Genomic DNA, 13,458 nt, shown 5'->3' with positions numbered 1-13,458 from the left:
CCTAATAATTCCTTGTTTAGACAAGTAGCCTCGGACATGGTTCCTAAATTAGGATCTATCCAGGGGTGTTTTCATATGGGTAAAGTGTTTAGAATGTTACAGATAGATATGTAGTTTATAGAGCTGAAGGGACCTTGTTTTTTATCAACTATACATGTCTATGAGTAGCCTATTCTATAATGTTGGCCTCCTGATGCTCCAGGATGTCTCTCTGTTAGATGAAGTAGAGCTCTCCCTCTAATCAAGCAGCCCTTCATGTCTATGGCTCCCCTCTCTGAACACCAGATTGATGAAAACCAGCTCACATTGTCTAAATGCTAAAAAGCATCAGAGATGACAATGAGCCAAAACAAAGCCTAAAGTCCCCTGGTACTGTGTGGTACGGTGTGTTACAGCGCCATCTAGGATACAAAGATGGTACTGCAGCTGGAGGAGACTATCAGTCCATTACGTTTTTTAAACTCTATCTATAAGCTACCAGTGGAAGCTATCCATCACACACACAAACATGCCATGCACACACACAAGCTGCTTACCATCACATATGCCAACACACACCTAAGCTGTCAACACACCACATGTGTGCCATGACATGTCACACAGCCAGCACATGTCAGCGACACTAAGGCGGAGACCCGTGCTGAGCACTCATAAACACAGACAAGCATGTATGATGCAGAGTAGTGCACACTCTCACAGACACACACACATCTAGTCAACAACTAGACAACACCACATCAGGTAGATCTTACATAAACAATACTGCAGATAAGTGTGACTTCAGCCAACAGCTAGAGGAAGGCAAACTAAATACTGTCTTCAGCCAACAGCTAGAGGAAGGCAAACTAAATACTGTAGGCTACCTAAAGGCCTGACTCAAACTGGAATTAAAAGTTCTCACAGCTGGGATGTTAACACACATAAACACACACCCTCACACACATTCACTTACACACACACACACACACAGAGAGAGACAGACAAGCAAAGACACAGTCATAGACAAACACACACACAGACAAACACACACTCACTCACAGACAGACAGACAGACAGACAGACACACACAGTCAGTGCATGCCTGGCTACTTTTGGACAGCCACTTGCTGAACCGCAGAATGTTAAATAAACCACCAGAGGAATTCCACTAAGTCAACACAGCCTGGGGTTGAGAGCTCAGTGTGTGTGTGTGTGTGTGTGTGTGTGTGTGTAACTGAGAACAGAGATGTGCCTATAGGGTAGTGAGGTAAACACACACACAAGCTCTGTTTAGATAAATAAAGGTTAAATAAATAAAAATATAAGATTCTACCTCTCTCTCACACACACTTTCTTTCTTTCTCTCTCTCTCTCTCACACACACACACACACACACTCACTCACAAACACACAGGACTGCCTCCATTTAGATCCTACCTGCCCATGGAATGCTCAGAATCCCGCAGCCATGGCAACAGAACACCGCCCGTAAATATCTCAGTTTAACACCCTCTCACACACACACACAAATAAGTGATTTTAGAATGGAATGTGTGTCAATGCCGAGTGAAAACTCTTTCACAGCCCAGTGTTCTGAATTCAACATTGAGTGTTTCACTGTATGTATTCACCATTGAGAGATATCACAATAAACACAAAAACTGTTTTAAGTGAGAAGTTAGGGCCGATCAAAAGTCTAATGAGCACCACTGCCCTAACTTCATCGATATAGCCTATGCTAGCTAGACTGCTGTGAGATTCAAAGCCTGCAGTGCACACCCTGGGTTTCCAGGACCAGGATATATTGATATTTATGCAGAGATTGAAGAAACAGTGGTGCTTTGTGCCACAGACAGACTTGATGATTAGCTACACTTACTGACTTTAAGCACTAGATGGCGGTTGATAGCGACGAATGCTGTGGCAAAAAGACTATGAAAGTTTACCTGTTCAAACTTCTAGGAAGTTCAGGTTGTAGCAAGACCAACTTTGAGAATGATTGCCAACAGGCCTGGTTAACTAGCTACCATTATAGTAAATACATATATTACTCTGTAAAACCCTGTGGTTATAGAGATTCTTCGTTTAATTGTGTGATACTGACAGTACTGAGATTGAGAGCTACATAGCTATTTTAGCCTACTAATGCTTCTTACCTTTGTTGAATGCCTGATTGACTTCATAGGGTACTATTGGGTCCATTTATAACTACCGGCGGTAAGTGTATTGTAAATCAACCTGGGAAGGTTGCTAGGAAGCTTGTCTCTCTTGACAGTCTCTATAGTCTCTCCTGACGGTTGACTCTGTCAACAAACAACAACCGTGTTGCAAACGTGCGTGTCGCCTAATGTTCTACATATATTCAATGAATAGATAAGCAAATAAAATATATGAACATAGGCGACAGTAGATTTTATACCCATTCTAGAATAACATGTCTATAGCGCCAACAGATAGTCCTGTCTGAGATATAGAAACAATATAACACATTCTCACAATTTATTTGCAGGTGAGTAACTGCATTTATTCGAACATGAATGACAATATATAAATAGGAAATTATATATTATATTGAAAGCTGTCCGCCTTGTTTTTGTACAATATATATATATATACGCACAATAAAAATAAAACACTAGAGGGACCTGACGTCGAAGTATTAGACGAACGTAACGTCTTCTTCTATCCTTTACTTCCGGGTTGCGCATGCGTTTACAACAGAATGTGTAGGATCTCAGCAAATTAACACAATATTCAAGGGTTTGGAAACAATTACAGTGGTAATATGGGCAAATTAAATGTTGTAGTTTTGAGATATCTGTCCAGAGATGACTTCCGTGTCCTCACAGCGGTAAGTAAATGTCCTGTTGCCGTTTTTATATTTTAATTAAGCCGTCGGGACAGTAATAATGTAACGTTATACTGTACATGGTACACCGTGCCCCACTCAAGCAGCTCTCTGGCCATCAATCGTTACTTAAAGTGTTGTTCATCATATTGGTTTGTAACTGTGACTGTTGCTCCCTGCAGGTTGAGATGGGGATGAAGAACCATGAGGTAGTTCCAGTCAGCCTCATATCCTCCATCGCCAGCCTGCGTCACGGGGGCTGCAACAAGATCCTTAGAGAGCTCGTCAAGCACAAAATAGTGGCCTACGAGCGTACTAAGAGTAAGAGCACTTACAATGCTTCGTTTAAACAGGAAGGGTAGTTCACCCAGAAATCAGTTTGCCACACATTTCCATTCCTCAACCTGAGTCTCTGTCACCACAGTATATGCATTACGGAGGAATCTACAGGCCCCACGTGAATAGTGTGTTGTTGCAGTGATTGATGTGTGTCTATGTATTGTCTCCAGTGGTACATGGCTACCGTCTGAACTACGGGGGCTATGACTACCTTGCTTTGAAGACGTTCTGCTCTAGAGAAATACTCCTTTCTGTCGGGAACCAGATGGGTGTGGGGAAAGAGTCAGGTAAGAACTGACCAAAAACACACACACACTCGGGTAAGAACTAACCATCCACTCTGTCTCTATAACACATACACACACAGGTAACATAGCTCACACACACAACTCACACTTAAAGGTAATGTAGTTGGATTTGAGTCTCTGAGTTGAATCGGGTGTCTTCTCTAGAAGTAAGTGGTTGTATATTGTGTGGTGTTCCTCCTGTAGATATCTACATCGTGGCCAGTCCAGAGGGGGAGCAGTACGCTCTGAAGCTCCACAGGCTGGGGAGGACCTCCTTCAGGAACCTGAAGATCAAGAGAGACTACCACAAACACAGGAAGAACATGTCCTGGCTCTACCTCTCACGCCTCTCGGCCATGAAGGAGTACGCTTACATGAAGGTACTTGGCACCGACACGCAGTGTTCAGAGGCTTGCTTCTTCTGAAAAGAAGACTCAACCCTACTGTGAGGGTGTACTGTGAGGTCCTGGTGACCATAGATACTGTTATTCAACTGCTTTATATCTATGCTGTTGACATTGTGTGTCTGACAGCTTTGTGTCTCTCCTCTCAGGCCCTGTACGAACGAGGGTTTCCTGTCCCTAAGCCCATTGACTATAACAGACACGCTGTTGTTATGGAGCTCATCAATGGATACCCACTGTTAGTAAAACACACACACTCTTTTTGTTTCTCTGCCCATCTTTCTCTCTCCCCTCCCTTCTCTGTTTCTCTTCACACACCTACTTCTCCCCTCCTCTAATTTTTCTCTTGACACACCTTTGTCTATGTCTATCTCTCTCATTTCACGTGTGTGATTCTAGCCCTCTGATTGGCTGTTCTGTTTGTGGTCTGAATGATTGACAGCTGTCAGGTGCGTGAGCTGGAAGACCCGTCTTCCATGTACAATGATATCATGGAGCTGATAGTGAAGCTAGCCAATCATGGCCTGATCCACGGCGACTTCAATGAGTTTAACCTGATGCTGGACGACCACGATCACGTGACCATGATCGACTTCCCCCAGATGGTGTCTACCACACACTTCAACGCAGAGTGGTGAGTCACATGCACACACACTCATACCCTGACAGACTGATGAGCACTGCACATGTAGAAAAGCACACCAGACACACTCAAATACATAGTTAGATAAACTTTCCTGTCTTGTCTCCAGGTATTTTGACCGGGATGTCAAATGTATACGAGATTTCTTTGCCAAAAGATACAATTATGAGAGTGAGCTGTACCCAACCTTCAAAGACATCAGGTAATTCAGCATGTTTACTATTAGCTCTACCAGTGGGGCATTTGTCATAAAGGGAGGTAGTCAGTGTGGAGGGGAGGGAGGTAGTGTGTGAATGGGACTCACCCTGTGTTTGTCCTCTAGACGTTCCTGTTCTCTGGACGTGGAGATCTCAGCCAGCGGCTTCACCAAAGACTTTGAGAGAGACGCAGCCCTGCTCGATCCTGAAGGACCAGATGGAGAGGATGACGACGACGACGAGGGAGAGGAAGAGGAGGAGGAGGAAATGGAGAAGACTATGGACATGGAGGAGTATAGGCATGCTATATTGGAACTGGAGGGGCTCAAAGTCAGCGACACACAGACAGAGACACACACTGAGACAGGAGACGAGGAGGGAGGAGAACCGAGAGAGACTGATCCAGAGGCTGTTGTGATGGGTGGTCTTGATGAAGCGAGAGAAAAGGAGGAAGAGGATGTGTGTCCTGAGCTGGTCGACCTCTCCTCCTCCAACAGAGAGTTCAAACCTTTCAGGTACAGATCACACACACTTCTACACACAACTCCATATCTCTTCACACACCCACGTCTCTCTCCTCTTCACATTTCCACCTCTTTAAATCTCCTGTAGAGTGTTAATGTATGTCAATGTCTCTTTCAAATGTGTCATTCTCCACCACGAGTCACATCTGACATATGTTTCCTTTCCTTGGTGATCATGTTAAAGTCCAATGATCTCTCCTCCACAGAGACTCAGACAGCCTGCTCCATGTGGTTGAACACAGCAGGAGGAGGACGGACAGTGAGGCTACCGCCGGCAGTGTAGGGAGCTGCTCTACTATACCACCGGTCAGTACACACACACTCCTACATGATTAAACATGCATACGCTGACATGGTCACACACTCACACGCGATCCCTCCACTAATGTATGTATTGTTGTGTTGTAGGAGGTGGTTCGTGCGAAGGTGAGGAGACAGCTGAGTAAGCAGCAGAAAGCAGCTCAGAGGAGACGACTGATGAAGGGAGAATCTAACCTGGTCACAGCGGAGAGGAGAGAGAATCAGAGTAACATCAAATCTAGTCTGGAGACTGATGGCTTCTGGGGCTGAGAGGGACGTGCGTGTGTGATTGAGTGTGAGTCAAGTGTGTGTGTGTGAGAACCTGGTCACAAGGACAACAGAACATGATGAGAACATGAACCACATTGGAGAGGAAAGGGACACATTGGAAGAAGGCCTCTCTCCCAGCGACGAGCCCCCAGTGTTGAACTGTCCTGCTTTGTATCTACTGCAGTGTGAATACTTTCAATAAAGACAACTTTAATATGATGACAATGAGTCCAGGTGTGTGATCACAATATACGCTGAGTGCACAAAACATTAGGAACACCTTCCTAATATTGAGTTGCACCCCTTTTTTGCCATCAGAACAGCCTCTACGAGCTGTCGAAAGCGTTCCACAGGGATGCTGGCCCATGTTGACTCCAATGCTTCCCATAGTTGTCAAGTTGGCTGGATGTCCTTTGGGTGGTGGACCATTCTTGATACACACGGGAAACTGTTGAGTGCGGAAAAACCCAGCAGTGTTGCAGTTCTTGACACTCAAACCAGTGTGCCTGGCACCTACTACCATACCCTGTTCAAAGGCATTTAAATATTTTGTCTTGCCCATTTATCCTCTGAATGGCACACATACACAATCCATGTCTCAATTGTCTCAAAGCTTAAAAATCCTGGTTACTTGTGTTAATCCTTCTTTAACCTGTCTCCTCCCCTTCATCTACACTAATTTGAAGTGGATTTAACAAGTGACATCAATAAAGGATATTAGCTTTCACCTGGATTCACCTGGTCAGTCTGTGTCATGGAAAGAGCCGGTGTTCACTGTGTTTTGTTGAACGGGCATTTAGAATGGGTGGCCATATTGCTTATATCCTCCAAACAAATATTGATTTGCAGACAGAGAAATGGCTGGTAAAAGTATTGGATTGCATAGAGAGTACTTTTCCATGTGCTAAAGGTGCTTTACCTTGTAAGGAGTACTTGTGTCATTCACTGCAGAAGTCTTCAGAATGGTGTGTGTCAATGGTTGTACACTGGCGGTTCTCTGTGGCTGTGGAATGCAGTCTTGTGTGTGTGTTTTAGGGGGGCTGGTTACTTGTGCTAAACTCTCCTCTAGTCCCAGGGTCTCTGACAATGAAACAGGCTTTTCAATGGATGACATTCACACACATTCACCCCATATAGACCGTAGGGTCAGACACACACTCATGTGAACAGAACATACACACTTGAAGACACACACTACCGTTCAAAAGTTTGGGGTCACTTAGAAATGTCCTTGACACTCAACTAGTCTCAAGAAAGCCAGTTTTATTGCTTCTTTAATCAGCACAACAGTTTCTAGCTGTGCTAACATAATTGCAAAAGGGTTTTCTAATGATCAATTATCCTTTTAAAATGATAAACTTGGATTAGCAAACAACGTGCCATTGGAACACAGGACTGATGGTTGCTGATATGGGCCTCTGTACGCCTATGTAGATATTCCATTAAAAATCAGCCGTTTCCAGCTACAATAGCCATTTACAACATTTACAATGTCTACACTGTATTTCTGATCAATTTGATGTTATTTTAATGGACAAAAAATTTGCTTTTCTTTCGAAAAACAAGGACATTTCTAAGTGACCCCAAACTTTTGAACGGTAGTGTACATCCACCCTCTCAAGATCCAATGAGCTCTACAGGGCCAGGCAACACAAGTACACACACATGCACACACAACCTGAAAATGGAAGTCTTGGGGACTGAGAATCCACTCTGTGATAGTGAGTTCATTAATCTGTAAGAGGCTCTGATGGAGTGGCTGAACAATCTGAACAATGGCCATTCATACATAGTCTGAATGGAGCTCAGGCCCTGGATGCACAAGAGTCTGCAGTCAACAGCATGGCTCCATCCCGCCTGCCCACTCACACAGTTACACACCATTCCTCTGAGGATGTGGGTTAGTTGGTATTTGGCTGTGGGCTGGGAGGTTAGGGATTTGGATGGGTGTTATTAATATTGGTTGGTCTAATGGCACATTTTACTATAAGAAGCCAGAGCACATTTCATCGACAGAGAGACCCAGTCAGAGATGTGGGACTGTTCTGTCCATTAGGATCCCTGCTGCCAACGGCCCTGGTACGTTCAGGGTGTGACCTAGACCATGTGTGGCTGTGAGAAGTAGAGAGGGGCTATACAGTGACTCCCTATAGAGCCCTATAGTCTCTGTCTGTCTGACCACTGGGATTAGGCAGCTGCAGAGGAGAGGGGGCGGGGCAGGGGGCTGCATACCAACAGCAGGCCTCAGCGTGTGCGTGTGAGGGTGGCTAATTAGCAGGGCTAGTGACAAAGGTGGAGCGCTACAGAGGAGAACCCCTGGGAAGGGCTTCACACGAGAGAGGGAGAGAGACGGGGGAGGAGAGAGAAAAGGGGTGTTAAGGGGAAGTGCATTCTTTATCCTCTTTCATTTCAAAATTCTTGAGTGGAGTTGTGTTTGGAGTAGTTTCCCACTGCTTGCTGATCTCTCCATGGAGCGTGTTTTGAACTAGACTAAGCATGTGTGAGTGTGTGTTTTAGCTGGACTAAGTGTGTGTGAGCGAGTTTGAGCCAGTGCGTGAACTGGGCTGAGTGTGCCAGAAGACTGAGGTTGAAAAGGATGAGCCAAATTTGGGATTTTCCATCCGATATCATGATATCACACCTTCTGTCCCCAAGTGACTACGGTACCAGCCTCAAGGACTGTGAGTAACTATCCATACACAGAGACACACACATGGAGACAGACACACACACACATAATTCTCAGACATCTGGGCTTGAGCATGTAACTGATGAGTGTCACCTGCAGTTGAGTCAGTGTGATGGCCATACTCAGATCATGCTTCCGGTGTTGCATATGGCTGTTTAATACAGGCATTTATATAGTCACTCAAAGCACACAGACATAGGGCCAGGGAAATCTCAATTGAATTGCTTTCTATCACAGGAATAATGTGGGTATGGGAAAGCATAGTTGAAAAGGCTGATTTATTAGATGCTTGTTTACCGAGATAGAATGGTCATGTTCCTTTATTTACTGTTTCAGCCATACATGCACACAGTAAAGAACATGACATTGATTCTGATACAAATACTTTTGATTTGATTGGATGTAAGCAGTGTTGAGTGGAGATTTTCCACTGTATTGACCTACAAGCACAATTAAATGAAAACATATTTGATTTTAGTAAAATGTCTGCACTCAAAGGTAAGCTTGTTCTTGTTCATCGGGCTGCATGGCTAGCCCTTCATGACCTGAAGCCCACTCTGCAGCCTTGGTTGGGAGGGTTAGAGATGAGTGGTTAGGTGGTACCCCCTGTTTCTAATTCAGCTCAAACAAACTCAGTCTGGGAATGTTCAGTTACAGAGACATACACACACACACATTAAAAGTGAAGGATTGGTGTATAACTTGTGTGGCCATGGCTATAGACAGACGGTAGATATTATCAGAAGTTAAACAAGGTTCGGATGGGCTGTCTCTGCATTGATTAAGAGAAAAAGGTCTACAGTCCATTCCAAGTGTCCACTTCATACCCTTATTAAGTCAGACAGAGGTTCTGTAGAGTAGCTTTGTGATGCTGAGTCTAGCTGACTTCCTATTGTATTGTTCTGGGCCCTCGATCTCTGTCATTATTGAAACTCTAAATCACCCTGACTTCTTGTCCCCTGAACCCAGTGGTGTAAAGTACTTAGGTAAAAATACTTTAAAGTACTACCTAAGTAGTTTTTGGGGTATCTGTACTTTACTATTTATATTTTTGACAACTTTTACTTCACTACATTCCTAAAGAAAATAATGTACTTTGAAAAATTATTTTTTTAGTACTTTTTACCCCTTTTTCTCCCCAATTGGCAGTGGTGTAAAGTACTTAGGTATAAATACTTTCAAGTACTACTTAAGTCGTTTTTTTAGGTATCTGTACTTTACTTTACTATTTATATTTTTTACAACTTTTACTTTTACTCCACTACAATCCTAAAGAAAATATTGTACTTTTTACTCCATACATTTTCCCTGACAAACAAAAGTACTCGTTACATTTTGAATGCATAGCAGGACAGGAAAATGGTTAAATTCACACACTTATCAAGAGAACACGTGGTCATCCTTTTTACAAATGCATCTTTTGTAAATAATGTCTGAGTGTTGAAGTGTGCCCCTGGCAATCCGTACATTTTAAAAACAACAAAATGGTGCCGTATTTATACTTAAGTATATTTTTTCAATTACATTTACTTTTGATACTAAATTATATTTAAAACCAAATACTTTTAGACTTTTACTCAAGTAGTATTTTACTGGCTGACTTTCACTTTTACTTGAGTAACTTTCTATTAAGGTATCTATACTTTTACTCAAGTATGACAATTGTGTACTTTTTCCACCACTGCCTGAATCCCTGACTGACTCCTTATACCTAAATCTCTTCATACCTCATTGTGTTTCTACCACAGCCACAGGACATCTCTGAAATGGTCTGTCATCCTGACAGGTAGCTTGTTCTAAAGCCCTGTGGAATCTTTTAGATTTCTTTTGATGTGACAATCATCAGGTCTATATGCAGACTTTGATTATTTCCACATACTTACTCTCTAAATGGTCATTACCCATAAGTGTATACAAAATGAGCACAAATGCCACCAAAAAGTTATGTGTGTGTTTGTGTGTGTCCTCAGTGAACGTTGTGGCCATGTTGCATCACTTCTGGGAGCAGAAACAGGTGAAGGGCTCCGACACCCAATCAGAGGACTCGTTGAAGGGCTCTGTCAGCCAATCAGAGGACTCGGTGAAGGGCTCTGTCAGCCAATCAGAGGGCTTGTTGCTGTATGAGTCGGCCCCCTCCCCAGGACCCCCTTACATCTGCTACGTCACTCTGCCTGGAGGAAGCTGCTTTGGAAACTATATGGTAACTGCCATAATAACCATCATGACCACAGCTACCTAACCCACCTCAACCATTACTACTCATCTAACATTATCTAGTTCCAATGTGGTGGAAAGCTAGGGTTGTTGGGGGTAGGGGTAGGGGTGAGGGGGTAGGGTTGGTGGTAGGGGGTGGTAGGGGTTAGGGTTTGGGCAGGGGTAGGAGTGGTTGGATAAGTTTGGGGTTAGGGTTGGGGTTGGCGGTAGACGAGAGGTGGGGGTAAGAGTTGGGGGCCAGGTGGTTCTTCTCATTAGCCCAATGACAGGAGCCCACCATGGAGTAGAGACAGTGTTTCCATAGCACAGCCAATGACCACCACTGAACTGCTTTAACGGTGCCCTGTCATTAGTGTGAGTGAGAAAACACAGGAGTGCTGCTCATGTAACGGAGTTAAGAACGTACCGTAAGATTACGGCACAGTGGAGGAATATATACTGTGAGCAGCACACTGCGGTGACCCGGATCAGCAGTTGGGCTCAGCTCAATGGCCGGGGTAGCTCGCTGTGTAGCGAGTTTAGAAGGGTTAGGAGTAACAGAGTTCAGAAGGTATCGTAAACTCACTCCACAGCTAGCTTGAAATGTCACCGATGGAGCTATCGAATTAGATATTTTTCAATAGCTCAAACAGTTGGTACATTGTCAAGGAGGGTGGTCACGTGTGTCTGTGTGCAGAGAATCATTGGTTCGACACTTCGAGCTCGGTATGGGGACGGGGTCAGTGTAGGAAGATACACTGTGAGCAGCACACTGACGTCCGTTTAAATGAGCCCTGCTGTAGGTCTGAATGGGGTGCGGAGGGCCTCATTCCTGCACAGCCCTAAAGAGAGGTCCTTTATCTATACCCGTCAGACCCTGCGAAGCACAGACACACACATACACACACACACACAGCCTCTCCGCCTGCTTTGATTACTTTATTCAGCTGGAATCCCATTATGCTTTTCAAAGGGCTCATTGTGGCTCACGCAGCCTCCCAGAGGCTCTCTGATTGGTTCAGATCTGCCTCTGATGTCAGAATCTGATTCCACATTTGATTGCTAATCCCATGATTTGCTCTTATAAACTATCATAAACATGTTGAAGAAACTCATGAAACGAACCAAAGCGGAGCCATTTCCTAGATCGCCTTCATTTCTTTTCCAGTCTGATCATATTCATGCAAACAGTGATCAGCTGCAAATATAATTTACACAGAGGGACTTATGTCTCTCTCTTTTCTCTCCACTTCCTCTCTCTCCCAACCTCTCACCTCTTTCTGTTTCTCTGTAGGAGTGTGAGAGCCAGGCGAAGGCTCGTAGGGATGCGGCGCGTGTCGCTCTGATAAACTCTCTAGTGAACGAGCTGCCGTCTAGACGAATCACTCCTCAGTTCATCACACACAGCCTGCAGGAGGCTGCCTCAGCCAGCACTGTGAGTCTAGCACAAGACTAACTCTAGCACAGGACTGACTCTAGCATAGGACTGACTCTAGCACAGGACTGACTCTAGCACAAGACTAACTCTAGCACAAGACTAACTCTAGCACAGGACTGACTCTAGCATAGGACTGACTCTAGCACAGGACTGACTCTAGCACAAGACTAACTCTAGCACAAGACTAACTCTAGCACAGGACTGACTCTAGCATAGGACTGACTCTAGCACAGGACTGACTCTAGCACAAGACTAACTCTAGCACAAGACTAACTCTAGCACAGGACTGACTCTAGCATAGGACTGACTCTAGCACAGGACTGACTCTAGCACAAGACTAACTCTAGCACAAGACTAACTCTAGCACAGGACTGACTTTAGCACATGACTGACTCTAGCACAGGACTAACTCTAGCACAGGACTGACTCAAGCACAAGACTAACTCTAGCACAGGACTAACTCTAGTACAGGACTAACTCTAGCGCAAGACTGACTCTAGCACAAGACTGACTCTAGCACAGGACTAACTCTAGCACAAGACTGACTCTAGCACAAGACTAACTCTAGCACAAGACTGACTCTAGCACAAGACTGACTAGCACAGGACTAACTCTAGCACAGGACTGACTCTAGCACAGGACTGGCTTTAGCACAAGACTAACTCTAGCACAGGACTAACTCTAGCACAGGACTGACTCTAGCACAGGACTGACTCTAGCATAGGACTGACTCTAGTACAAGACTAACTCTAGCACAGGACTGACTCTAGCACAGGACTGACTCACGACGACTAAGCATTAGCATGGCAGCATCGATACGATAGAATATATCCTGAGTTATTGATAATGAAAAGCTCTCTTGTATTGACTGACTGTGTTACTGCATGTTGCGTCCAGGTCTCTGTGGAGGATGCCTGTGATCCTAGCACCAGTATAGGAACCTATTGTCTCCTGCTCCAGTCATACACAGGCAGAACCATGCTGGAGTTCCAGGTAAGGACAGGATTATCATAGGAATATGTTATAGGCTAGTTATGTTATAATATATCCTTGCTGGTCTAATTATTATTTCAATCTTGCACTGCAAACATTATCTCATACCTAGTATTTTTTTTACTTTTTGCTGAACCTATTCTTTGACCTCCACCACCTGTTCAAAGCAAAGTTTCATCGCACTAGTTCCATCTGTTTCTGATAATTACCCTTATCATTTATAACACCATCTATGGATACATGGCAGCCATCCAGCCATCCAGCCAGACAGAATGCTCTCAATCACAGCTTCAGCAGACAGGCTTGGAACATAAAGGTTTAACGTAACTTTTCAAACTAATCACACACAGTTTG

The 13,458-nt window shown here is 44.3% G+C and overlaps 3 protein-coding genes across 4 annotated transcripts in view; 2 read left to right on the top strand and 1 right to left on the bottom strand.

Moving 5' to 3' along the window:
- The window catches only part of LOC311144669 (repulsive guidance molecule B-like), a gene marked incomplete at its 5' end in the record, with an annotated part of 81,176 nt that extends 78,732 nt beyond the window's left edge, over positions 1–2,444 (bottom strand). For both annotated transcript variants that reach the window (XM_084180738.1, XM_084180739.1), the window contains one exon: positions 2,136–2,444. The remainder of the gene's footprint in view (positions 1–2,135) is intronic.
- Positions 2,445–2,665: 221 nt separating this feature from the next.
- Positions 2,666–6,010, top strand: riok2 (RIO kinase 2 (yeast)). The gene is made up of 10 exons (XM_084180698.1): positions 2,666–2,830; positions 3,010–3,148; positions 3,337–3,453; positions 3,658–3,833; positions 4,007–4,095; positions 4,300–4,491; positions 4,610–4,702; positions 4,823–5,212; positions 5,428–5,527; positions 5,630–6,010. Exons 1-10 carry the CDS (start codon positions 2,765–2,767, stop codon positions 5,789–5,791), a joined length of 1,524 nt encoding a protein of 507 aa, XP_084036824.1. The 5' UTR covers positions 2,666–2,764; the 3' UTR covers positions 5,792–6,010.
- Positions 6,011–8,387: 2,377 nt separating this feature from the next.
- LOC311144354 (protein limb expression 1 homolog) lies at positions 8,388–13,426 on the top strand (the record flags this gene model as incomplete). The annotated part of the gene is made up of 5 exons (XM_084180383.1): positions 8,388–8,472; positions 10,451–10,680; positions 11,968–12,108; positions 13,009–13,104; positions 13,352–13,426. The coding sequence occupies 5 exons, from the start codon at positions 8,388–8,390 to the stop codon at positions 13,424–13,426; spliced, it is 627 nt and encodes a 208-aa protein (XP_084036509.1).
- Between the last annotated feature and the right edge of the window lie 32 nt (positions 13,427–13,458).

The sequence above is a fragment of the Coregonus lavaretus genome (assembly GCF_964263955.1).
Source record: "Coregonus lavaretus genome assembly, chromosome: 17".
In the NCBI taxonomy this organism is placed as follows: domain Eukaryota; kingdom Metazoa; phylum Chordata; class Actinopteri; order Salmoniformes; family Salmonidae; genus Coregonus; species Coregonus lavaretus.
The sequence above is the reverse complement of the archived record's forward strand: the minus strand, read 5'-3'. Positions and strand labels throughout refer to the sequence as shown.